Source organism: Penicillium manginii (assembly GCF_028828005.1).
Source record: "Penicillium manginii strain IBT 31320 chromosome Unknown utg000005l:1.0-5665137.0:1.0-5668048.0, whole genome shotgun sequence".
Lineage (NCBI taxonomy): Eukaryota > Fungi > Ascomycota > Eurotiomycetes > Eurotiales > Aspergillaceae > Penicillium > Penicillium manginii.
Window position 1 is genome coordinate 1,314,866 of NW_026643106.1, and position 22,308 is coordinate 1,337,173.

The following is a 22,308-nucleotide window of genomic DNA, read 5'->3' on the forward strand; positions in this document are numbered from 1 at the left end:
CGAATCGAGTGGAGGGTGGATTTAGCGGTGTTAAGCCATAGTTACTTGGCATAAGAAATTACATTGCACATGATGAAGACAAAGAGGGATATGGAGATAAGTGTTTCTCACTATACATGAAGAGGAGATATGTAGTACTATGGTAGTATGATGGGGGATTGGGGAACACCCGTTCCATGAACCAAGGAAGAAAATTATGAACTCCTTGTAGCTCCCGCTTTTTGTAAACGCCGTAATAAATGAACCATTAAATGCCAGCCTATCATTTCATTCTTTGATCATGATCATTGAGGCTGGCCATTCGAGCCAACACCGCCAGATTCAAAAATGGGGAAATTTGTAGACATATCTGCCCAGTCCCATTCAATCGTCATTGGCATTTGCCATAAATCCTGGGGAACGAATGGTTGCTGGAACGATCCGATATTTGGACTGGCATCATAAGAGCCTGGGTCAGAGAAAGGAACATTGCCGAACTGCTCTGGGCTAAGCATATCTGGGAACTCTTGCCCAAGACCAGGCATAGTATGAATGTTACTTGGGAGATCATTAGGGAGGCCAGTATTTGAAGGAATAGAAGGGTCGTTGCCAAACTGTTTAGCATGGTGGGTCGAGGTAGCGGGGTTGTTGGCAAACATGGATGGAGAGAAAGGACCGGAGGTAGAAGGTGCTTGTTGCGTTTTGGGCCTTGGGGATGTTGCGGTCTGTGCTTCATTTGGCTCGCGCTGTGATTGATCAGACTCATCAGGCGCAGTCTTTCGCTTCTTTCGTGCGTGTGATTCTCTCTCAGCCTTGTCGAGGACCACTTTGGCGATTCTTTCGAACTCTCCACAGAGCCCAAGCATGCGTTTGATGCTTCCGTTGGATTCATCAGAAACCAAGGTAGACAAGAAGTTGACCACCACATTCATCAACTTGATGTCGGAGCGTGCACGGGCATCGCCGGGATTTTGAAGGATATTAGCGAAGAGTGTCACAAGTGCAGATACCGGGTAGTAGAGGATCAACCTATAATAGGTTTATATTAGCAGACGAGGGTGGCAAAGAGACATACAAAGAACTTACCAGACGCAAGCAAAATCTCCCTGAGGAATATACTTGATCAGATTAATCGAAGCTCTTGCGGCCGTCACGCAGAGAACGGCTGAGAGGAAGACCCTGGGGTTCAAAGGTCGAGCATTCAAGCCTTGAATCGCATAATTTGACAAGCGGCTTGTCCAATAGCCATGATGCACGGACATGCGGTGGATCGTAGTTAGGCAGTTGTAGTATGAGAATTGAAGAACAACGACGTGAAGAAGAAGAGGGCCGTGGGTGACTTGAATTTCATGTTCGGGGCGGAAGTCGACAGGGATGTTGTCTTTCCAATCCTCTAGTTCCTTGTCAAGCTCACCAATGGTATTCAGTAGTTCCCCATCGGATTGTTTAGAGGCCTTGGCCGAGTAAAGCCTCTTGTAAACACTGCTTTCTATGGTTGCAAATTCACAAAGAGACCTGAAGAGATTGAATTTGCCCTTGCCATCAGCAAGTGGGACATTCCCGACATTGTCAGGTGGGTCTTCGCTGGGAAGTTCAACATTCATGTCATCATCGTCCTGTACAGGGGGTCTCCCAGATCGAAGACAGATACTATTTCGCAGTTAGTAAAGTACGAATGCATGATGATGAGGCCACAAACTCTTTATCAAGGCAGTATGCGATCCAGAACACACGTTTCCGCTGTTCCACTTCGACTGGATTGAGCCCGAAGCCAGAGCCGCGTTTGTGCAGCCCAATGCTATGGGATAGACGAATTGCTGCGGCGACAAGGAAAAAGGCTGGTTGGGGATTAGGTGTACCCTGAAGGAAAAGTGACTGCGATTATGTTAGAGGAACCCGGTTGGGGAAAACTCAATTGGAGAATACTAACCATGCCCAACAACGCCTGAACACTCAAAAGATCCGTATTTCGCATTGTCAATTCAGTCAAAACCCCCATAGCGTTCTTCAAGTACAGCCACGCTTTCTTATCTTCCTCGTGAGGAACCAGGTTGCTCATCACCCGAAGTCGATGTGAGATAGCGAGGACCACATTGATACTGGCCCACCAACCAGAGCCTTCATAAGGATCACGCGAATACTGTTTTTCCACAAGATGCATGAACGTGGCCTCATGGAACAATGGGAACACGCAATTGAAATTCTCAAAAAAGTCCTTGAAAAGAGAAAGTGCCTCTTCCTTCGGTGGAAGGGGCTTGAAAACCCGTCGAGCGAATATATCGCTGAAGATCTCAGGTTTCCAATACATCCACTTGTTATCATCAACGTAGGCGGACGAGATCATGTCTTGGAATGAAGTGTCGCCGGTCTTTTCGTTGACCCATTGGATGCCCTTTGGAGAGAAGATGGAAAATCCGGACGAGGAGCCTATATAGATTGGTTAGGAAGGAACAAACATCTCTGATGAAGAGTATAATATACCGATGTATCGGGTCTCGCCGCAGTTGTTAGTCACAAGCGAGCACATCATGTCTGATAGTGCCTCCACCTCGGTCTCTGACTCCTTTTGTGACTCCGGGGATGTAGCAGCTGTTCGCGGGCTCGAGCCCGAATCCATGTGCGGTGTCGTATTGTGAGAGGCGGGCGCGGTTTGCTGGGTTGCACTCGGGGTTGTAAACTTATTCGTAGTTCTCGCAGCGTTTAAAGCGTTCGTCCGATCTGCCAGTCGTTTTTCGAGTGTTCCCAGATCGGTTTTGCCATTGTCGTCCTCGGAAAGAAGCCCCGACAACCGTAGGAGGGACTCCATGCGACCCAGGCGGTTCTCCAACCCTTCAATATATTTGGCACTGCGCAGCCCATTAGATATTTACATTCTCCGACATAGATTCTAGCCTTTGGCGATGCAACATACCCTTTGGGGGGGATTCCGTTTCTTTTCAACCTGAGTGAAAACACAATCCGTCTTATAGTTGCTGCAGTGCGAGCACTTGGGCATCTTGCCGTCGCACTTGATCTTCTTCTTCCGGCACATATCGCATGCCTACAAGCGAGGGTGTTAGCCTCGACATGAAGGGTAGGGGAGCATTCCAAGTAAAAGATGCATACTCGAGCAATTCTTCGTCGTTTCGCCTCATTGGTCTCATCCCCCGCGCCCAATGCCGAATCGTCCGCGTACATAGACCCCGCAGACATGCCGGCCATGTGCGAACCGTCGTGGGGGTAGCCACCGAAAAGTTGGGGCTCCTGGTTCATCATCATGTCAAATCCGATGCCATCGCCATCCCCCAGGCCGTCCATTTTGAGAATGATGTTCTTTTTGCTTCCTGCTTTTTCGCGCGCTGGGACTTCCGCGGAGTGGAGTCGAGAGGAGAGGGCGGTGTTAGGTAAGAAGCTGCGGGGCTATCAGACGTCTCGGAAAGGCGTTTTTCCCGGAGGTCACCCTTGAGGCGGTCGTTGTGAGAAGAGGGTCAGGAGTTGGGGGAATCGTCGAGGTCGGTTCCAAATGGATGACGCATGTAACGGAACAAGGCGAAAAGATAATAGTCTTTCGACGAAAGAAGGTTGTTACTAAGGACCCGCTGAGTCAACCTAGTGCGAATGCGAATGCGAATGATATACGGAGTACGGGATCTAGCGTCAAAGAAGTTGCCTAAAAGTAAGATATAGGGGTAGTTTAATCTAAACCTCCAGTAGAACGCAAAGTCTGCTGCCTCAATCACGAGCCAAGAACGGGATGTGGCGGTGCGGCGCGGATGTGATGAACTCCGTCCGATCTTTTCGTCCGTTCGGCGCCGAATCCATCTGGTCCCGCTATCAATCAGGTACAAAGTGGATGACCCCGTGGAGTCTCCGGGGGAAAGGGTACGTACCTGATGGATTTTCATTTGGTGCTTTTGTGACTAACGTTTACACTTTTCTTCTTTGATCGGAGGAAGATCCTTAATACATACCTGTGGTCCTGTGGGGTAATGGTAGTACAACCCTCGAGCCCAAAAAAACTTGGTGGTTGACGGAGGACGGAACACGGAGGATGTGCACCGACTGCCGAGACGTCCCCCATGCATTGCATTGCTGGAACGAAAAGGCGATCAGCGGTCTCATGATTAATGACCACTTGCTGATCCTGGGTACTTTCGGGTGCAAACGGGTTATTTGAAAGGTATGAATGTCAATCAAGAAAATAGTATATAATATTGAGAATAGTACAGTCAAGGAGGAGTGGCGATCTCGTATGAGTATATGACACATGTGCATAGAGTACAGAAAGATTGTGGGCAAAACGGTCTGTTCTGCCCATCAACCTGGGAAATATCAACCAAACGCCACGCTATGGACCCAGAATCCAGCCAAGATGTCTCGGTGCTTGCATCGCTGCAACGTCGGGCGCCGCGGGCCCGCGGGCCCAGGAGACAAGCATCCTATCTTGGCCGGAAGAAGGGGACGATGTTCAAAACGACCAGAAACCGGGTGAGCAATGTTCAGACATGCTTTTCAAGAAATTCTTTGGCTTCGTTGATCTTCGTGGCCAAGTATGGGCTGCCGCCTCGGTCGGGGTGGTTGAGCAGCATAAGTTGACGGTGCTTCTTGGTGACCTTGTCCTTGGTCAATTTGCGCTCACTATCAATGGGAAAAAATGGTTAGAATCGTCAATCTATATAAGACCAAGGTGGCTCAACCCGGGAAAACATACGAAAGCTCGAGGATCAAAGAGGCCTCGCGGCGGTTCATGCGTGGCTCGAAACCTCTGTACAGCGAGTTAGCAATCTCAAATCCAGTAGCACTTAGATATCCAAAGCATCAAACGAACCCTTTGAAGAAAGCCTTGCCTGCAGCGTTGACGCCACCTTGGGAACGGCGGTAGGCGACCAGACCGGCGCGGCCCTGAGAGAAAACAAGTCAGTTTTGGGTCCCATTGGAATCACCGAGACTGGACTCACCAAGAACGCAGCGGTAGCAATACCGAAACCAACAGCGAGAGTAGATGCCATTTCGAGGGATTGAGGGGATGAGGCGAAACGAGGATGGATCTTCTTCGGGAGCGCAAGAAGTCCAAACGTTTGGGTTCGCGGCGGGAAAAGTCAGCGAGTCTCCCCAATCGGGTTTAGCGCCCCTCCTCCACGCTCCAAGCAAAAAAAACTTTTGGGGGAGATACAACGAAGTCCAGAACAATCACTCCCAGCAACCATGCGGTAAGTCCCTCTCCCCCTCATTCTTGGAATCACTCCGAATCAAAATTGACTCTTCTTTTCTAGCGTGGAGACTTGCCACTTTTGTTCCCGCCCCGCGTTCCCGGGCAAGGGAATCACATTCGTCCGCAACGATGCCCGACAATTCCGATTCTGTCGGTCCAAGTGCCACAAGAACTTCAAGATGAAGCGCCAGCCACGCAAGTTGAAGTGGACAAAGAGCCACCGTGCCGCCCGCGGCAAGGAAATGATCGTCGACTCTTCGCTCGTCCTCTCGCAGTTCGCCAAGAAGCGCAACGTCCCCGTCAAGTACGACCGCAACTTGGTCGCCGCCACCGTCCAGGCCATGCAGCGTGTGGAGGAGATTCGGCAGCGCCGCGAACGTGTCTTCACCAAGCGCCGCCTCGCTGGCAAGCTTGCCCGCGACCGCCAGCGCGAGGCAGACCGCAAGGTCGTCGCCTCGGGCGAGCACCTCATTCGCAAGGAGCTGCGCGAGCGGGCCGAGGGCCGCCCCATGGAGCTCGAGGAGAACAAGGCCGCCAACAGAGTCCACGGCGAGGAGAAGTTGCGGCAAAAGAAGAAGGCCCGCGTTTTGGTGGATGGTGGAGTCGAGGAGGAGATGGATATGGATTAAGGGTCTCGTCTTTCTTCTCTTCTCCCGTCTGGAGGGATTTTTTCGTTTTCTTTATTTTGGTTCTTTCGATCTCTACGACACGATTACTGGAGTTGGGCTTGCATTGTCATTGTTATCACGGTTTATTTACCCTATGGTACCTTAAAAAGCAATCGATATCACCTGCTTTATATTCTATCTACAGTAGCATGGTCTTCCCATGAGATGAAACCTCTTTTCTCTCAATTCTAGTAGCAATTATGATAACTTCCACTAGAAGGATTTGGTGTTCCACTGCATTAGGTGAAAAAATATCATAGTAGACTGCTGTCATTCATGGATCCTACATGTAGGGAATGTTACTTGTGCATCGTCTGTTTAACATCCGAGTCACCCAGCATAACAAAATCAGCCTAGTACTAGCGTTTGCGGATGGACTGACACCCCTCCTGTCTTGTTATTCAACCCCCCCATAACTCATTTACCAAACTCTATTGACAACGAGTCTTCTCTGACCTCCCATGGCTGGCAGCTGTAATCTGTATTAGCACGAAGTTCACATTGGCATAATTCTTATTAAACAAATAAATATATATTCTTAACTGGACCCACAGCTTTAAATCCAACTAGCTACGGGTACAAGTTTGGCTAAAGAATTTCCATTAATCATGGTGCCTAGTATAACATACCTAGGTACTTAAGTATCTTCAACTTGAAATCGGTTTAAATGCACGCCTACGCCGCCTCCATTTGGCCCTGAGACCCTTCGCAGGACGCACACGAAACTTGCTGGTTTCAAATCAGATTCAAGTTGAACACCCATTGTCACACAACATCTGGGACTCAATTGGGCACTGAGATCAAGGATATCACATCCCAATAAGGGAAAATGGGGTTCTGCATTCCAGCCGGCGTGCCACGTTTCCGCCCATTTCCATCTGGGCTGACTGATTCGGATTGAGAGGATTCGCCCGGCAAAAGAAATTACAATTTTTTGTTACAGGACCGATAATATACTAGTACTTGGTGTTATACCAGTTGTATACTCAATACTGCCGAATAAGCAATTGATATAAGTAGAGGTGATGGCTTCACTGGGGAGTGGCAGAGCCTAGTGGGGAGCACTAGTAATTTCGAGACGCTGACTCCATAGTAGAGATACAAAGTCAACTTGAATTGTAGTTATGAAACGTTGTAGGCACTACGATGCGAAAAATCCATGGATGTCTAATTTAATGGTTTATATTCATTGTGTGCTCGTCCGCAGGCTCATTAGATACATATGGGAGAGTGAGAGAGCGTCAGGAAAAGGAAACGGAAAGAAGAGAGCGGACGATTTCACACATGGGATATTCGGGTTTCAAGATGAGTATGGTGTATATGTGCGAAGCGAAGGCGGAAAAAAGAGATAGGATGGAAAAGGAACGAGAAAAAACAGGGCATAAAGGATGAGTAGGTATGGGATATGAGTGATGATAGATATGCGCCGGCCAGTTAAGGCCATTTATGCGGTTTCCAGAACAAAAAGAAAAGGGCAATGGGACTAGCAGGAGCATCAAAGAGAAAAAGGGAACAGAAAGAGAGAAGAAAAACAGGATCAAGGAGACATGATACATGGGATCCCCACCAAGGTGCAACAAGGTCCCGAAAACACACGTCTTGCGAAGAGGGAACTCAGGTCCAAGCCCTCAGAAAATCAGGTAACTCGGTCTAGAGCGCGTTCCTGCATTATGCAAGCGTGTAAAAAACATGTAGACAAGAAGGTTCCCAAATAAAAAAAACGCTCAAGCTCGTACATTTCGTCGTGATAAGAGTCGTCGCCATGCGCGAACGGCTAGAGCGGCGGCTCTACAGGCTATTTCGGGTCAAATATCAAGAGCACTACTCTTCCATCTGGCCGAAAACACCATCATCATCGTCATCAGCAGGAGCACGGCGGCTGCCGAAGTCCACATCTGCGTTGCGGCGATGCCGGGTCTCATTTGTCTTGGTGTCACTAGTTCGCACTCCCCGTTCGTCAGATACTTTGTAGGACAAAGATGGGTTGAGGGAAGCGGAAAGGAAAAATTCGGCATTGGAGTCACGGCGGAGAGCGTCGTTAATGGGACCTGAGTGGCCTAGACCCGGGCTCTGGTTGCTCGGGTGGCTGCTAGAGTCGAGGTAGCGAGCAGGCAGCGGCGGCACAGGGGGGACATCAGGAGTCATGGAAACTGGCCCTGAGCGGGGCGTGCCAAAGTTGCAGAGTCCGATGGCAGCAGCCAAATCGGCCTCATCTTCCTCGTTGAGTCGAGTGTCGGCGGTGGATGGACGGGTGTCAATGCTGGACTTGCGGAAGTGAGAGAAGGCCGGCGAGTGGAGCGGAGCGCTGCCGTTGTACGAGCTCGAGGGGATCGACTGGTAAGAGCGGGAGAAAGCAGCCGAAGCGTTACCAATGCTGGGGCGCTTAGTCCAGTTGGTCGGCATGCCTGACATCTCGAAGTCATCGTCCTCTTCCTGCTCGTCAAGAGGTGGTGGTGTCGTCTCAGCCGAACTGAGTCCATCCCGTACATCCGACGAAGCGTCCGGTGACGCAGAGGAGATAACCGACTCGACTTCTGCGGATTCTTCGGGAAGTTCGTCCAAAGGGTCGTTCATGCCGACTAATACGGTGGCGGCCTCCAGCAGCTGCACTTGCTGGTGCTTGGAGATAAGTAGTTTCGAGGTAATTGCCCACGCCGGGTCGTGTTCCCACCTAAGTTACCACAAACAAAAGATGTCAACCAGATGCCACCAGTGAAATCAAGGAGTGGGAAGGAAAGGGGATGGAATTATGTCGGGAGCTCAATGACCACGAGGGCGACCTGCACAGAGCCGACATGGCGCATGCTCCCGATCGAGCAAGGAGAGGACGACCGGGCGGTATGGGGGATACACACATATGCTTGGACAAGCAGCTGCCATGCTTATACCCTTTCCCGCAACGGTCGCAGCGGATTGAGGCCGGGTTGCGCTTCCCATCAAGCCTGATTTGAGCGCCTTCGCTGGCTCGGCGGTTCCGGCCCTTGGGGATAGCCTTGCCGTCCGCGTCAGAGTTGCTCGGGGAAGCCTTGCGGGCGACCGGTGGTTCCTGGCTAGGGCTGTTCATACTCCGGGAAAGATACGAGCTGAATCCCGATGCTCCTCCTACCGAAGTAGATTCCAGTCCCTTGCGGCCTCCCAGACTGCGGCGGTGTGCGGCCATGGGGAGCGAAGTAGACTCTCCGCCTTCCTGCAAAGAGGCCGCGACCAGGGCAGCGGCATTGGCAGCGACGGTGGTAACACTCTTCCGACGCGTTACGCGATGGTTGGCATTGACAGCACCGAGAGAGATTGAGTGTGTGTGTTGACGCTGGTTTGGGGGGAGGGGACGCGAGAGAGACAATTCCTATAATGGCGGACGGGTGACACATAATCAGCACCGGGTGGGCTAGGAACACCGGGGGAGATGGGAGAGAAAGGAGAGAACCGAAACGAGGTTTTGTAAATGACACGTACCTTGAATGAGGCCATTGTGAGAGGACTTTCTGGCAATTTATCTTTTTGAAAGCCCCTAGAGTAGTGAGATGCACTCAATTCCGAGTGGAAACGGGTGGAATGACGCGGAGGATCGAGCGGCTAGTGGGTTTGTGGGAGTAGTATGTATGTATGAGAGATATGAGTGGTGAGCTGGTGAGCGATGGAAGGGTGAGATGAGAGGGAGAGAGCAAAAGGTAGGATAGATGAAGAGAGAGGAAAGCGTAACGACTGGTAGAAAGAATACCACAAAAAAAAAAAAGGAAGGGGAGAAAGAGGAGAAAGAAGGAGGAGCAGGTCCCGGTATGGTGTGGCCCACCAAAATCGCTCATTGCTTTGCGGGGGCTTTTCCCTTTGAGCATGCGGGGGGGGCAAAGAGGATCTTCGCTTGTAACACAGTACCTCTAGATAATCTACTTTCGATCTATGTACTTGTAGTCTTCTCGTGTACTACAGGTTTTTTTTTTTTTAACCTTTCTTTACAACTCAATATTCTAACAGATCCCCATCTCTTTTTTGTTGTAGAGGGGCGAGGTGTTGTGCGTTGCAAGGCCTCTAGGATGATGCGATAACCATGGCTCCACTTCGCTTCTGATCCGGGTCGCATGGACAGTGAACCTGACAATGCGAATATGTGGCTTGTACTCCATACGGATTCCTAAATTGATGTTCACACCCCCTCCACTTGGGGCTTTCCCCGGTCAAAGCCTAGGACAGGTATATGTATCCCTAACGGAGAACCTAAGAGGTTCCCCCTCTCTCTTCCCTCCCCCCTCGGAACATACCCTGCAGGGCAGAGTTTAGGGTGATTTTTTGACAGTCAGCGATTTGTGATTTGCAGCCAGGCACCCTGGACCACCCATGGATCTGGAACCCAGGGCCCGACAATGGGATGGTCGAGTTAGATCGAACAAGGCAGCCTGGCACGTTCTATCAGGTTGCCATCTGTATTGGATGGAAAGGAACTCCAATGAATGGAAACCGCGATTATGGAACATCTGTTGCCTGACGATCACCCGCCCCGATGCCAAAAAAAAAAAAAAGTGAGGGAAATAGTTTCCTAATGGACAAACAAGGATGGGGGCCGAGTGACTGTAGTTTAGTTGAGTTGGATGAGCCAGTCAGATGAAGAGGAGGGAAGTTGATCACCTGCAGCACATCGACCGGTCTAGAGGCCGCGAGTGGTGGGGGCGATGATGTCATTCTTTAAACAGGGCAGCGATAGGGGAAGTCATGTGGATTACGTGATCATCTGATGAGCACTGCCACTCAGCCACTTTACACTTACAGAGTGTACATGTACTCTGTAGGTGTAGTCTGCATGTATCAGTATGAGTACGGAGACAGTACCCTGTACTGCATCCTCTACCTACTCCGTACTCTGTACTATGCATTCCATACTCTATGGCATATCCATACCCAGGTACACCGTACGGACACCTCCTGGTCGGACCTCCCGGGCACTGGGCACTAACACTAGTACTGGTTGGCATTGGCCCGCACTGGCCTGTAAGCCCGCACGGCCTGTCCAGCTGGACTCGCATTCCCGACGATCAGATCTCCTCTCGCGCCAGCCCGAGCGCTAAGCCCGAGGATCCTTGCCCCCTCCAGGTGTCCCCCTTGGCTCAGCTGCATTACTTCTGGGCCTTTGCGCTCATTGAAGCAATCCATTCTGGCACATTCTCGAGCTCCGGTCCCGTCTTCATTCCTCGCATAAACATGGGCTAGGGTTCCTGCGGCTGACGCCCGGGGGAAGGCCACTGCTGATCTCTTTCACCCCAGAAAAATGGAATCTATATCAAAAAAAAAAAAGGATTCCTGCAGATTCCATAACCATTCAATTAGCTCTCTACTAATCTACTAATCTGCAAATCACTATATCAATTTAAAAATAACCGCCATACTGACTCAATGCCAAAATGTCTCGCATCCCTTCCTAATAACGGACAAGGTGGCCCCTCCCTTATCAGAACCTAGCTCCACTATGATGACATTCTGAGGGTCGTCACACTACATACAACACTAGGAACCAACTTTTTTTTTCTTTTTTTTGGAGCCCGATAAGAAACTTCTATGGTGATGGGATGTACGATCCACAATGTGTGCCGCGTACGAGGTCAACTTGAGAGTGCAATTGCAGCAATGACTTGAACATGCGCCTTGGTCACCCAATTGCAATTGCATCTCGTGGACTTTCGATACGCGCAGAAGTTTCCCTGTCTCATGCTTAAAACAAAATAGATCAAGCTCTCCCATATGCTGCGCTCCCGTCTGCAGCCCCTCCCCCGCCACCTTCAGCGTCCTTTCACAATTGCTGCATCGGACTTCGAACACAATGGTCAAAACGAGGTAGAAGAAACACCCGAAGACTTCTTCGAGTGGTCCTTAGCCAGTCTCTTCCCAGACGATGCCCCACAGTTCTTCGGCGATCCAGGCCAGCATCTTCTCTACTCGTCTCCAAGCTATGGTGATCTTGAGATCGCAGTGCCTTCCTATCCGACACAGAACAAATCTGCCACTGAGGCGGCCACAGAACAGAAGACAGGTGCAGATGAAAAAGTGTCAGTCCAAGAGGGACGGACACTATTCGCACATATCGTCTGGAGCTCGGGCTTGGTCGCTGCAGAGGGCATCGAGAACGCACATCTTTACGAGACGAATCCAACTGCAGTGGGAAGAGATGCCTACCAGATTTGGAATGTCACGGGCCAGAGTGTGTTGGAGCTAGGCGCAGGTAAGTCACAACATTTGGAGCTCATCCTACTATACTCGCTCTACCTTGCTCTACGGAGAAACTCCAAGATATCCCACTATATGATACTGATACTTGCTGCTTCGCCAGGTGCCGGACTTCCCTCCATCACCAGCGCCCTTGCCAATGCATCCGCCGTTGTGGCAACGGACCACCCTCTGTCCCCCGCATTGGCGGGTACCATCCAATTGAATATGGACCACAACCTACACAATCGCTCTCCAATACCCCCAGCCAAGATTTCCATTCAACCACATGAGTGGGGCGTCTTGGATGATACATTTTCCCAGCAGAACCGAGGTGCCTTTACCCGCATCATCGCCGCTGATTGCTACTGGATGAGAGCGCAGCACGAGAATCTCGCCCGCACAATGCGCTGGTTCCTAGCTCCCGGTGGCCATGTGTGTGTAGTTGCAGCGTTCCATACAGGCCGAGCCATTGTCGCAGACTTCTTCAAAACAGCCCTCGAGAACGGCCTCAGGATTGAAAGTATCTTTGAGCGCGATCTCACGGCACGACATGAGGATGGCCGTGAGATCCGACGTGAATGGTTGCCTAGGCGGGATGACGACGGCCCTGAGACTCGTGCAAAGTGGTGTGCTATTTGCGTATTGAAGCGGGAGGAGGAGTAAAGGCATACCCTACATTTATGTTGGCATTTGTATCCCCTCACTTACGAATGTACAAGGGCTGATTCAATAGGGTCTATCTTCACATGCCCATTGAGACAGCACTATGATAATGATAACGAAACCCGGTTCATCAGATGATATAGAAATGCCATTTGCACATTTAGACATGATTTGTGTGGAACCTGAACACAAGAAGTATCAAGAAAATCTAAGACGCAACTCTCTGAAAGCAGACTGTACACACACCCTGTCCTTCTTGACCCCCAAATCTAAATCGGGGGTACTCAACCCTGCCCCAGACAACAAACCGATCCGAACCCTCAGCAGCCGTAAACCAATGCACAAGCTCCTCCTCCGTCCAATTGCAGCTCGTAACGATCAAGAACCCTCCAGCCCGAATCAACCGGCGCACAATACTAGGATACCGCTCACAAACGCGGGTTTCCTTCGCATCCCCAGCCAAGGAGATAGCATCGAAAGTCCCCTTGTCAAGCACGATATCAAAACCGCCGCGAGAATACGGAAACCACGAAAGCGTCTCTTCCGTCTCAGCAGGCGAGACCTCCGTCCCGAACGGAGAGAGAATAGCCTTGGACCCGAGAATATCCCACTCCTCAAATTGAATCTCACGAGGCTCGACAGGAGCAATATTCTCTGATCTTAACTCCCCGGTCCCGTTACCAACTTCGTTCTCTTCCTCGTCGGAGTCCTCCTCATCCTCGGAATCGGTATGGTAAGCCGAATGGCCCCTCGTCCGCTGTAACTCCCTCGCCAACCAAACGCTCTGCGCCGAATAATCCACCCCAACCAGCTCACCCCGGAACCCACCCTTCTTCCTCAAGAGAGCAAGCATACTCCCATTCCCCGTTCCCAGGTCAAGAACACTCGGTTGCGCAGACCCGCGTGTGGCGCGCGGGGAGAGAGGGAAGGACGAGCGCGTCAAGAAGCGGAGCACCTTTTGCGGGGCATTATGTTCTGAGAACCAAGAGGTGCCAGGGTCATCTTCGTCGTTGACGGAGTCTGTCTCTGAATCATCTTCATTGGCGGTCTCGTCGTTGGCTTTCTCTTGCGCTTGATCTTGTTCTTGTTCTTCTGTTGCGGTGGGGTTGGAGATGTGAGCGAGCGTGCGCGCGTAGTATGTTTCCCAACTTAAGGTAGTGAATATAATTAGCTTTTGGTCTGTATTTTCTTGATAATAACCGTCTTGACTGTAGCATGACGAATCCAGAGAATGGCCATGTAAAATGTCATGCAAAAAAAAAAAGAAGCCCTCAGGTACGGTTCGTATACCCCGCCCTCTGCTGCCCCTCGCGGAGCCATTTGGAGCGAGCTTGGGGGCCTTCGGTGCGTATAGGGCCTTCAATGGCACTTACTAGTCTTTTGTGCCCAGCTCACTGGGCGATAGATAGGTCGGATGAGCTTCTTCTGCCATTTTGTGGTTCGTGTGAGGGTGTTGGCTGCGTGGAAAAATTCGGGTGACGTTCCTTATCGCTTTATCACCTCCCTCCCCAGCTTCGATCGACCTTCCCTGTCGGGGCCGGGCAGGGAGCCTCGCTGCCGTGGGCCGGCCATCCTAGGATCTGCATATGGACCCCTCGGGAGAACTGAACCGAATTAAATCGCAAGCATAATTAAATAGTTACTCAACACCTATACTGCTAGCAGGTGTTGCAAGAATATCTTGTACTATTATTACCGTAAGCACTGGATCCTTAAACTTATACTCTTTCTAAAATCTGTAAGGGTTACTCTTTGAAGGCCCTATTGTGATATTAAGTAGATAATAAATAGTTATATAGTTAGAGAGCGTAAAGGGCTACAGCCGAATTGATGCAATTGAACGGTACCAACATACAGAGAGCCTATCTTATAACAGATAATCAGTAACCTCATTGACTGGTTGATCAACATCTAGCTATAGAGCTGTCTGTAGATTAATAAGAACTATAATAAGATTATTAATTAATTAACTATAGTTATAGTTAACGTATTTCACTAGTATTCCGAACACTCCACCACATCTAGAATCTTCAATACACGATTATTCAAAAACCACCAAATATATTGATTCAAATTAGTTTACTAGGGCATTTATTGATTCGATGCCCTAAATTATTACACCCAGAACACCTAAATACACGCTTAGTTATAGGCCCAGCGTGCTCGGTAGGCTGCTGAGCGTGTTCGCTTTGACCAGAATAAATCGATTCAGTAGGCACTACTGGCAATGATTCCTGCTGTATGAACTCAGCAACCGATAGTCCTTCCTGGCGCTCAATCTGGCGATTAGATCTAGTGCGCTTCTGGCGTTTTTTCTCGTTAAATTTACGTAGCACTCAATTTTCCTCAGCAAGTAGTATACCACCTTAAAGCACTAGGTGGCAAAATTTGATTAGTTGATCTAGTACACAATTAGTAGGGTTTCTTGGTGTTGTTGAACACTAGCGAAGTAGGCGCTTGATTAAGGAAGCTTACTTAGTAAGCTCTTTCGCTATATGTGGTGTTTTAGGTATAAAAACACTAGATCTACTACTAGGTCTGCTTACTAGTGGTGTTAGTATTTTAAGCGATATATTAAGTTTCGATAGGACTTACTCGGCGATAATTAGAACTAAGCCTGCGCTAGCGAAACTTGATTGGATTGTATCTATTTTGAAGACTTCGTAGCGTTCTAGAATATAGGATTCAAGAAAATCAAGCTTATCGATATAGTTATATCCTAGGCGGGTTTGGGATTCAATGAAGTGACCATATAAGCATTTTATTACTGCAAAACGTCCAATATTAAGTGGTTGTAGAAAAGATAATAAATACGATAGCAAAAAAATTGGTATAATATCGTTTCCCTCACAGATTTGATCGAATTAAGGTATTAAATAACTACCGTGACCATCAAGAATCAAAAAAAATTGCCGCCCGCAGTGCCGCTGTACGGGCAGAAGAGTCTCGTCTATGCTTTGCGGCTAGCTGGGGAGATCATCGTTCTGGCATCCACTACATATCGACAAGTCTTGCAGATCCAGAACCGATAAGTAGTGTTGTAGGGAAAGAATTCCCTAACTGAGCCCATAGTGATAGTGCTAGTAAAAGAAATGGTAGCAATAGGCAGAGGGACAGGAAGTGTAAAGAAAAGGATATCAGTCCAGCGGAAACTTAGGACTCGGGGATAGAGAGTGGCTCATCATTGTGATAGGTCATCTCGAGCGACGCGAGACGCTCCCGAAATTATGGCTGAGCTCGCGACGCGACGCGTATAGACTCTGGATACAGGATTGCTGTTCTCTCTGGAGATTAATGCCTCGTGAATAATAGAGATGTATCAGAATCAGGTTTAGCTGCCGTACTGGTAGACTTATAAGGCCGAGAAATTAGAGATGTCCTCAGTAGTTGGTGTGCACTCGTCATTTCATCGCTGTCCTAACATATATCCATCACCAGATGAGGGGATATTCTGAGCTGTAGCCGTTACTACTCCGAGTGAGACTCGGCTCTAGGACTCTGATCCGATAGGATTTCTATCAATTCTTCTTGACTTAGGGTCTAAGGCTTATCGCTGTCAAACGCGGGGGAGCATGGATAGGACAGGCAATGGACACGCACCGCGGGCGACGGGGACACGCAGAATCGGCGAATCAGGAGGTGAAGAAAGGGAATGGGGGCTGACTTTCTTTTCCACTAGGGTATGCCAGCGGGAGCACACACCACGGCCCAATGAGCATCCGTACGATTCCACTGAGCCCCCCAGTGGAATTGACAACAGAGTATAGGATCTCAGGGCCCAAATGCCCTTCGGAAGCTAAGACTCCACCCACAGTTATTTGTGGCTAGTCAATTTAGTCGATTATGCTAACAATAGGAATCATCTAGAATGAAAGAAAAAAAAATAGAAATAGAAGACAACAAGGTTTTAAAAGAACAGAGGTAGATACTGGGTGGATTTAAAGAGCGACTAATATCTAAATCTAGGAGGTCCGAGCCTCCAATACATATAATCAGGGAAAGTAAACGAAGAGTTAGACAGCACAGAACAGCCCAAATCACTGGATCCTTATCAAATCCTTAGAACCGGCGACGGTGAGTAAGCGTCCTATTGCCGAGTTTCTGAACATTCTCCAGCGTGACAATGCGAGGACTATCGTACACCTCCTGAATAAACCCCTTAGCGTTGTACTTACCATCCTTGATGAATTCATCGGACCAGCACATCCAATACGCCCAGTGCGTGTTACTTTTGGCCTGCTCCTCCGGGTCTGGAATCACGCCAACTTCAGCAAGCGCCAGCACCCTCTTTCCGCCTGTCACCTCGTACAACTTATGCCATTTATTCTTCAGGACTCCATGATCCCCGGCTTTGGCGTAGTGATCAACTGTGGCAATATCACACTTGTCGTTGCCGGGATACCATGCTGAGTCGGCCGTGTTACAGACCCAAACGATATTGTGAAGGCCATGATGTTCCGTGATCCGGGTGTAGAGGAGGTCCCAGAGCTGGAGGAAAGCCTTAGGCCCTTTAGCGCCCCACCAGAACCATCCGCCTTCTGGCTCATGCAGGGGACGGAACAGAATCGGGACATCGGCCGCGGAGAGACGCTTAATCTGCGCGGCGATGGTATCGATGTCGCGGAGGAGGAGACGGTAGTTGGTACCGTTACGGTTTCCTTCGGCGAGCGCTGCCTTGATATCGAAGCACGTTGCCTCGGTGTAGAAGCCTGAATACCAGGGGTGTTCGGAATTATCGTAGAGACAGGCTGGCGCATGCCAGTGCCAGACGAGTGCGTTGATACCGCCTTGGTGATGGAAATTGATTATATCCTCAACGGCGTGAGATTTAGAACCGTGGGCCACAGCGGACGGGGAATAGTCCATAAAGTCACTACCTAGGAGGGCAGGTGTCTTTCCGATGTTCTCCTGAACCCATTGGAGGCTGGCCAGGTCCTGCTGGCCGGAGAGGTATTGGGACCCGAACTGAGACTGGATCAGTCGGAGGAGGGACCTAGCTCCTGTGGTGGCGGACGGGTCGATATTGTTGTATCCGTCAGCCAGGACGGATGGTATAACAGAGGCCAAAATAAAAGGAGTGAAATGGTGGAAGAACATAGTGAAGAGAGAAGGTTGTAAAACACGAGTGTGGGTGGACTGATATTTTGGACTTTAGCGTGGAGGTACAGCCTGCTTTATACTTCGTCCACGAACGTATAACTTGCTCGACAGGATCTTCTTCGAAGAGAAATATCGGAGTTTCACATTAATTCACGTATCTGCTTACTTACCTATTTTCGGTACCACGCAGTATCGTACCCGCTCATTTTTAGAGCTCTATATTAATCAAGGGTCTGAATTGACTCTTACCGATAATGTGGACCCAGCCCATAGGATGTTAGATCAGGCAAGATGAACTGCGATCTACCTTGATGCGGAAGGTTTCACTGTCGATTTAGGGTCGAAGGAGATATGTCGGTGAAACACCAAACCTCAAAAGGTTTTATTGGCACAATATATTCACTCGATGAGGATTATATAGTTATCTACATGTGTCCGTGTGTACGTAACGTAATTTATATTGATGCACAGCCTTAAGCTAGCCAATGTTTTAGTGTTTCAGATTACGCTGTTGGGATTGGCCTGGGCAGTGTGACTCCATTGAAATTTATTGGAATGGCTCAGCCTTCGAACTAAAGGGCGAACCCACCTGATGAAGCGTGTACATAACTATTCTAAGTAATTTGTCGATAAGGTGCCTAGAAATCTTGTGTTGGCCAAGGGTGCGATTAGACCTCACCCTCACCCGCAGCGAGGGCGGGTGATAAAACAGCACAAACAGTAGTGACTGGTGACCTGTTTACTTCAAATATGTTGAATTATGAAATTCATTTAACTAAATTAGGAGAAGCGTATGATGAGGGTCACTCGCACGAGGGTCGGCGATTCGTGTTGACGCCGGTCGCCCCATCCTTGGCTTGTTTGAATCCCTGGAGCATACGTAGATTGTAATGAATCTTGAGATACTCTCTAGAATAACCATCGTCCGGCGCTTCATGATTCCAAGCTCAATAATCTGGATTACGTAATACACTAAACAAGGGATGTACATACATCTGAGACCACTCCTTGGCCGCCAGTCTCCCCGCCCTCTTATTAACATATAGCCTAGCTCCGCGATATATCGCACAGCATAAACCATCGGAAACGAAAAGGGGCAAGTATTGCCTTTCAGAGCGAAGCTACAAATTGATCATTGGAGAAGAGTGTTGAAAGTTCAACCAAAGAAGGACGGAATGGCTCTCGACGGATTAGGAACTTGACGGGAGTGGAGCCGCAATGAGCGGGCGAGCTCCTCGTGAGGTGATCGGCTCCTGAGACCTAGAGGGGCCAGTCATCTGGTCGTCCGAAGCTGCTCCGAGAGCACCCCCGATGTTTCTCCCGGCTGAAGTGAGTACGTGAGAGACCTTGAAAGTCATGTCTGATCCCACTAGGACCTTCGCAGTGGCCGATAGCTGAACGCGATGAGGAAGAGTAGGCTTGAGTTTTGGAACTGCAGTGTACTCCGTGCACGGTGCCAGTACATTGAATTAGAAATAGGCAGGGTTCTTCTCAAGATCTAGTTGGTAAATTCCCGATCTGTTTGCCGATCATCTGTGAGGAGCTGAAAGATGGATCTCTTTGCATTAAGCGATCTATCAAGCCCCGCAGTGACATGTGTTTCATATATTTTGCTCAGAAGGGTTACAAGGCTAGATATCTCAAAACTTTACTATAATTCAAACTCAATAAATTACGATTTGCTATATAACTGAGCTTGTTAGATACCTCTAAGATGAACTAAACAAGTAACGAGGAAAAAGATCTCTCATTGAAGCGAAATATGTAACCGCCTAGACAGGTCAATATTGCGGGGCATAGTCCATCATTTTCCAGAGGAGATTCTCCAATGGAGGAGGTAAGTGCAGCTGAAGCTTAGGTGTTTGTTTGGAGGGGGGGCTGGGTGGGTGTTCTTCCCCTAGAATGACTTTGAATCCCCTTTCTTACCTTTAGCCATCAGGCACACTTGCCAGGAAGCTGGCTAATTACAAGATGTTTGAATGCCTCAAGAACTAGCTTCGCAAGCGCAAAAATAACAAGGCGGTCAAGTGACTTCCTAGATTTTCGTTTACAAAGCTGACATATGCATTTTGTCGTGGTTTTAGAAACCTGAGCCAAACCCTGAATAACGTAATTCCCAAGCGAGTGGTGAACCTCACCAAAAACGCGTGGCCCTCGCGTACCCGCCATCTTCAAACATCAACCATGCCACCAGAACGCACCAAAAAATCTTCAAACTCGCCTGATAGTGAGGGAAGAATATCTCTAGCTATCGGTAGCTTTCAAAAAGGCCAAACTTGTACCCTAAATGCCGCTGCGAAGCTATATAGTGTACCCTACACTATATTAAGCAGATGCGTTAATGGTACTGCCTCTCGCACAACAATGAGTGTAAATAGTCAAAAGTAGACTCAAACAGTAGAGGAATCACTTGTTCAATGGATGCTCTATGGATACTCTATAGATTCACGTGGCGCAGCACCTAGGCGCTCAACTGTACGAGAGATGGCTAATATTCTACTTGCGGAGCGTAGATCCACCCCCTTACCTACTATTGGAAAAAACTGGGTATCAAACTTTGTCAATCGTTATGATGAGCTTTGTACACGATTTTCAAGACACTATGATTATCAGTATGCTCAAAATAAGGATCCAAAATCTCTGTATGGGTAGTTTAACACTGTTCAACATGTGATTGATGAGAATAGTATCCAACTAGAGAATATCTATAACTTTAATGATGCTGGCTTTACAATAGGTCTTTTTACAACTTCTAAAGTAGTAAAACATACTAAATACTATAGCTAGCGAGCATTTTTATAGCCTGAAAATCGTGAGGGTAACAGCAATTAAGTTAATTAGTATGAGTGGTTTTGTACTATCTCTATACATTATATTCAAGAATAATGTCACGGGAAATTGATATTCAGTCACGTGATATCAGGCCAGGAACCGATTCAATACCGAACCTCCCTCTGTCAGGATGAGGTAACAACATGAACAACCAACACTACGGAACAATCTTCCGGATAGATGGGGATGTGACAAGGTAGTATTGGGTCAGAATAATATCCAATTTATATATATTTCCCTCATGAATCAGGGGCCTTTAATGTATTATAAATAGGTGTGATACCCTTGATTCTTTGAAGGCTCTTCAAGAATCAATCCCTGTTTTACAATCGAATCTTAGGCTTATTCTCTCAGTTCTTACCTGAATAATCAGTGCTAGCTAATACCTTAGCAGCCCTTACAATTCTGATTCTTCTCCTTTTGGTTACCTAAGAAGAAGAGAATACCTCATAACCATAATACTAGCTACCTAACAATCACAATACACATAACTCAAAGAAGGTTCCAACGACAACTAAACGGCCCTAAATCATAACAGAACCCTAAATGTCCCAGAGATCCTGGAATCTAGTAGTACTGCTCCAAGACACACTATTTAATCTAAGTGAGACCCATGAACAGAACTCACCCTAGAGAATATACTAACACCTTCTCTATATGAGTAACAAGTTTTATATGACAAGTAAAATTGAATGAACTTACAATTGAAGCTATTGGAGGGAAGAAAGTCCCTACTGATGGTATTTAGAATGTTCTGATTATGATTCAGGATAGTAGGGGAACCAAAAAACAAATAATTCAGCTATGTATCACAGTTAATTATAACCCACAAAAGAAAGGATCTCCTATACTACTATCTATTACAATAATTAATAATCACTAAATTTCCCTCGTACTGTAGAAGAAATAATAGTAGTTTAATATCAAGAAAACAGACCTTGAAATCATAACTCTATATACTTTACTAAAGCTCTTGAAACATAAATTATAGTATTTACAGTTATTAAGATATCTAATAAGAACATCTGGCTTCTAGAAGACAAAGAAATATCTTACAGACAGATTAAGATCGAATCCCCTCAGAATTCCAGGGATTTAAAGATATTTTTCAAACCTGAAACTCAAAAATCATACCTCTAAGAAAGGAAACTAACTATAGAATCAAAAATGAAGAAGAGAAAATACCCCCTTACAGAATAATCTACCTACTCTTATAATACAATTTAAAAGTACTCCAAGAATACTGTTACGGACCCTGCGACATGAGGGGCCGCAGCCTACAGACGGGCCACCAAGAGCCAACCGTTCCTGGGGGAGGAACGCAGGATCAGATCGCGTGACGAACGGCCGGAATCAGCCTCTGATTCACCGTCTCAAACTATACTAAAGATATCAGATTATGATTACTTGAAAGACTTAACATTATGTGATCAATAGGATACTATAAACAGGTACTTATTAGTAATAAGAGGAGATTTATTAACGGTAAGCTTAGAATAGATCACCTGGAGTAATAAGACCTAGTCTTGTCAGTAATAAGAAGAGCTAGGTATATAAGGACACTTACTCACACACATATATTTAGTTCTTTACGATCAATCAAACCAAGTTACTACAGTAAATATCCCGCCGGCGACTACAAGAACACACCGGAGAAGCTGAAGGCATTCCACGATCGCTTCC

The 22,308-nt window shown here is 48.0% G+C and overlaps 8 protein-coding genes across 8 annotated transcripts; 3 read left to right on the forward strand and 5 right to left on the reverse strand.

The window, feature by feature from the left end:
• Window positions 1-284: 284 nt before the first annotated feature.
• atrR (transcription factor atrR) lies at window positions 285-3,276 on the reverse strand (the record flags this gene model as incomplete). The annotated part of the gene is made up of 7 exons (XM_057103524.1): window positions 285-1,008; window positions 1,066-1,629; window positions 1,679-1,854; window positions 1,910-2,406; window positions 2,461-2,800; window positions 2,891-3,019; window positions 3,085-3,276. 7 exons carry the CDS (start codon window positions 3,274-3,276, stop codon window positions 285-287), a joined length of 2,622 nt encoding a protein of 873 aa, XP_056958481.1.
• Window positions 3,277-4,457: 1,181 nt separating this feature from the next.
• pam18 (putative mitochondrial DnaJ chaperone (Tim14)) lies at window positions 4,458-4,967 on the reverse strand (the record flags this gene model as incomplete). The annotated part of the gene is made up of 4 exons (XM_057103525.1): window positions 4,458-4,596; window positions 4,670-4,723; window positions 4,787-4,860; window positions 4,917-4,967. 4 exons carry the CDS (start codon window positions 4,965-4,967, stop codon window positions 4,458-4,460), a joined length of 318 nt encoding a protein of 105 aa, XP_056958482.1.
• Window positions 4,968-5,163: 196 nt separating this feature from the next.
• On the forward strand, window positions 5,164-5,799 carry N7533_006876 (Ribosome biogenesis protein RLP24; the record flags this gene model as incomplete). The annotated part of the gene is made up of 2 exons (XM_057103526.1): window positions 5,164-5,168; window positions 5,232-5,799. The coding sequence occupies 2 exons, from the start codon at window positions 5,164-5,166 to the stop codon at window positions 5,797-5,799; spliced, it is 573 nt and encodes a 190-aa protein (XP_056958483.1).
• A 1,860-nt stretch (window positions 5,800-7,659) lies between these two features.
• Window positions 7,660-9,345, reverse strand: N7533_006877 (putative C2H2 finger domain protein; the record flags this gene model as incomplete). Its single annotated transcript, XM_057103527.1, has 3 exons — window positions 7,660-8,509; window positions 8,694-9,181; window positions 9,292-9,345. Coding segments are annotated over 3 exons (1,392 nt in total), but the record flags the coding sequence as incomplete, so codon positions are not given.
• Window positions 9,346-10,713: 1,368 nt separating this feature from the next.
• On the forward strand, window positions 10,714-11,037 carry N7533_006878 (uncharacterized protein; the record flags this gene model as incomplete). The annotated part of the gene is made up of 1 exon (XM_057103528.1): window positions 10,714-11,037. One exon carries the CDS (start codon window positions 10,714-10,716, stop codon window positions 11,035-11,037), a length of 324 nt encoding a protein of 107 aa, XP_056958485.1.
• A 528-nt stretch (window positions 11,038-11,565) lies between these two features.
• Window positions 11,566-12,693, forward strand: N7533_006879 (uncharacterized protein; the record flags this gene model as incomplete). Its single annotated transcript, XM_057103529.1, has 1 exon — window positions 11,566-12,693. The coding sequence occupies one exon, from the start codon at window positions 11,566-11,568 to the stop codon at window positions 12,691-12,693; it is 1,128 nt and encodes a 375-aa protein (XP_056958486.1).
• Window positions 12,694-12,901: 208 nt separating this feature from the next.
• On the reverse strand, window positions 12,902-14,125 carry N7533_006880 (putative S-adenosylmethionine-dependent methyltransferase; the record flags this gene model as incomplete). Its single annotated transcript, XM_057103530.1, has 2 exons — window positions 12,902-13,841; window positions 14,067-14,125. 2 exons carry the CDS (start codon window positions 14,123-14,125, stop codon window positions 12,902-12,904), a joined length of 999 nt encoding a protein of 332 aa, XP_056958487.1.
• A 2,627-nt stretch (window positions 14,126-16,752) lies between these two features.
• On the reverse strand, window positions 16,753-17,790 carry N7533_006881 (Mannan endo-1-4-beta-mannosidase man26A; the record flags this gene model as incomplete). Its single annotated transcript, XM_057103531.1, has 1 exon — window positions 16,753-17,790. One exon carries the CDS (start codon window positions 17,788-17,790, stop codon window positions 16,753-16,755), a length of 1,038 nt encoding a protein of 345 aa, XP_056958488.1.
• Window positions 17,791-22,308: the final 4,518 nt, after the last annotated feature.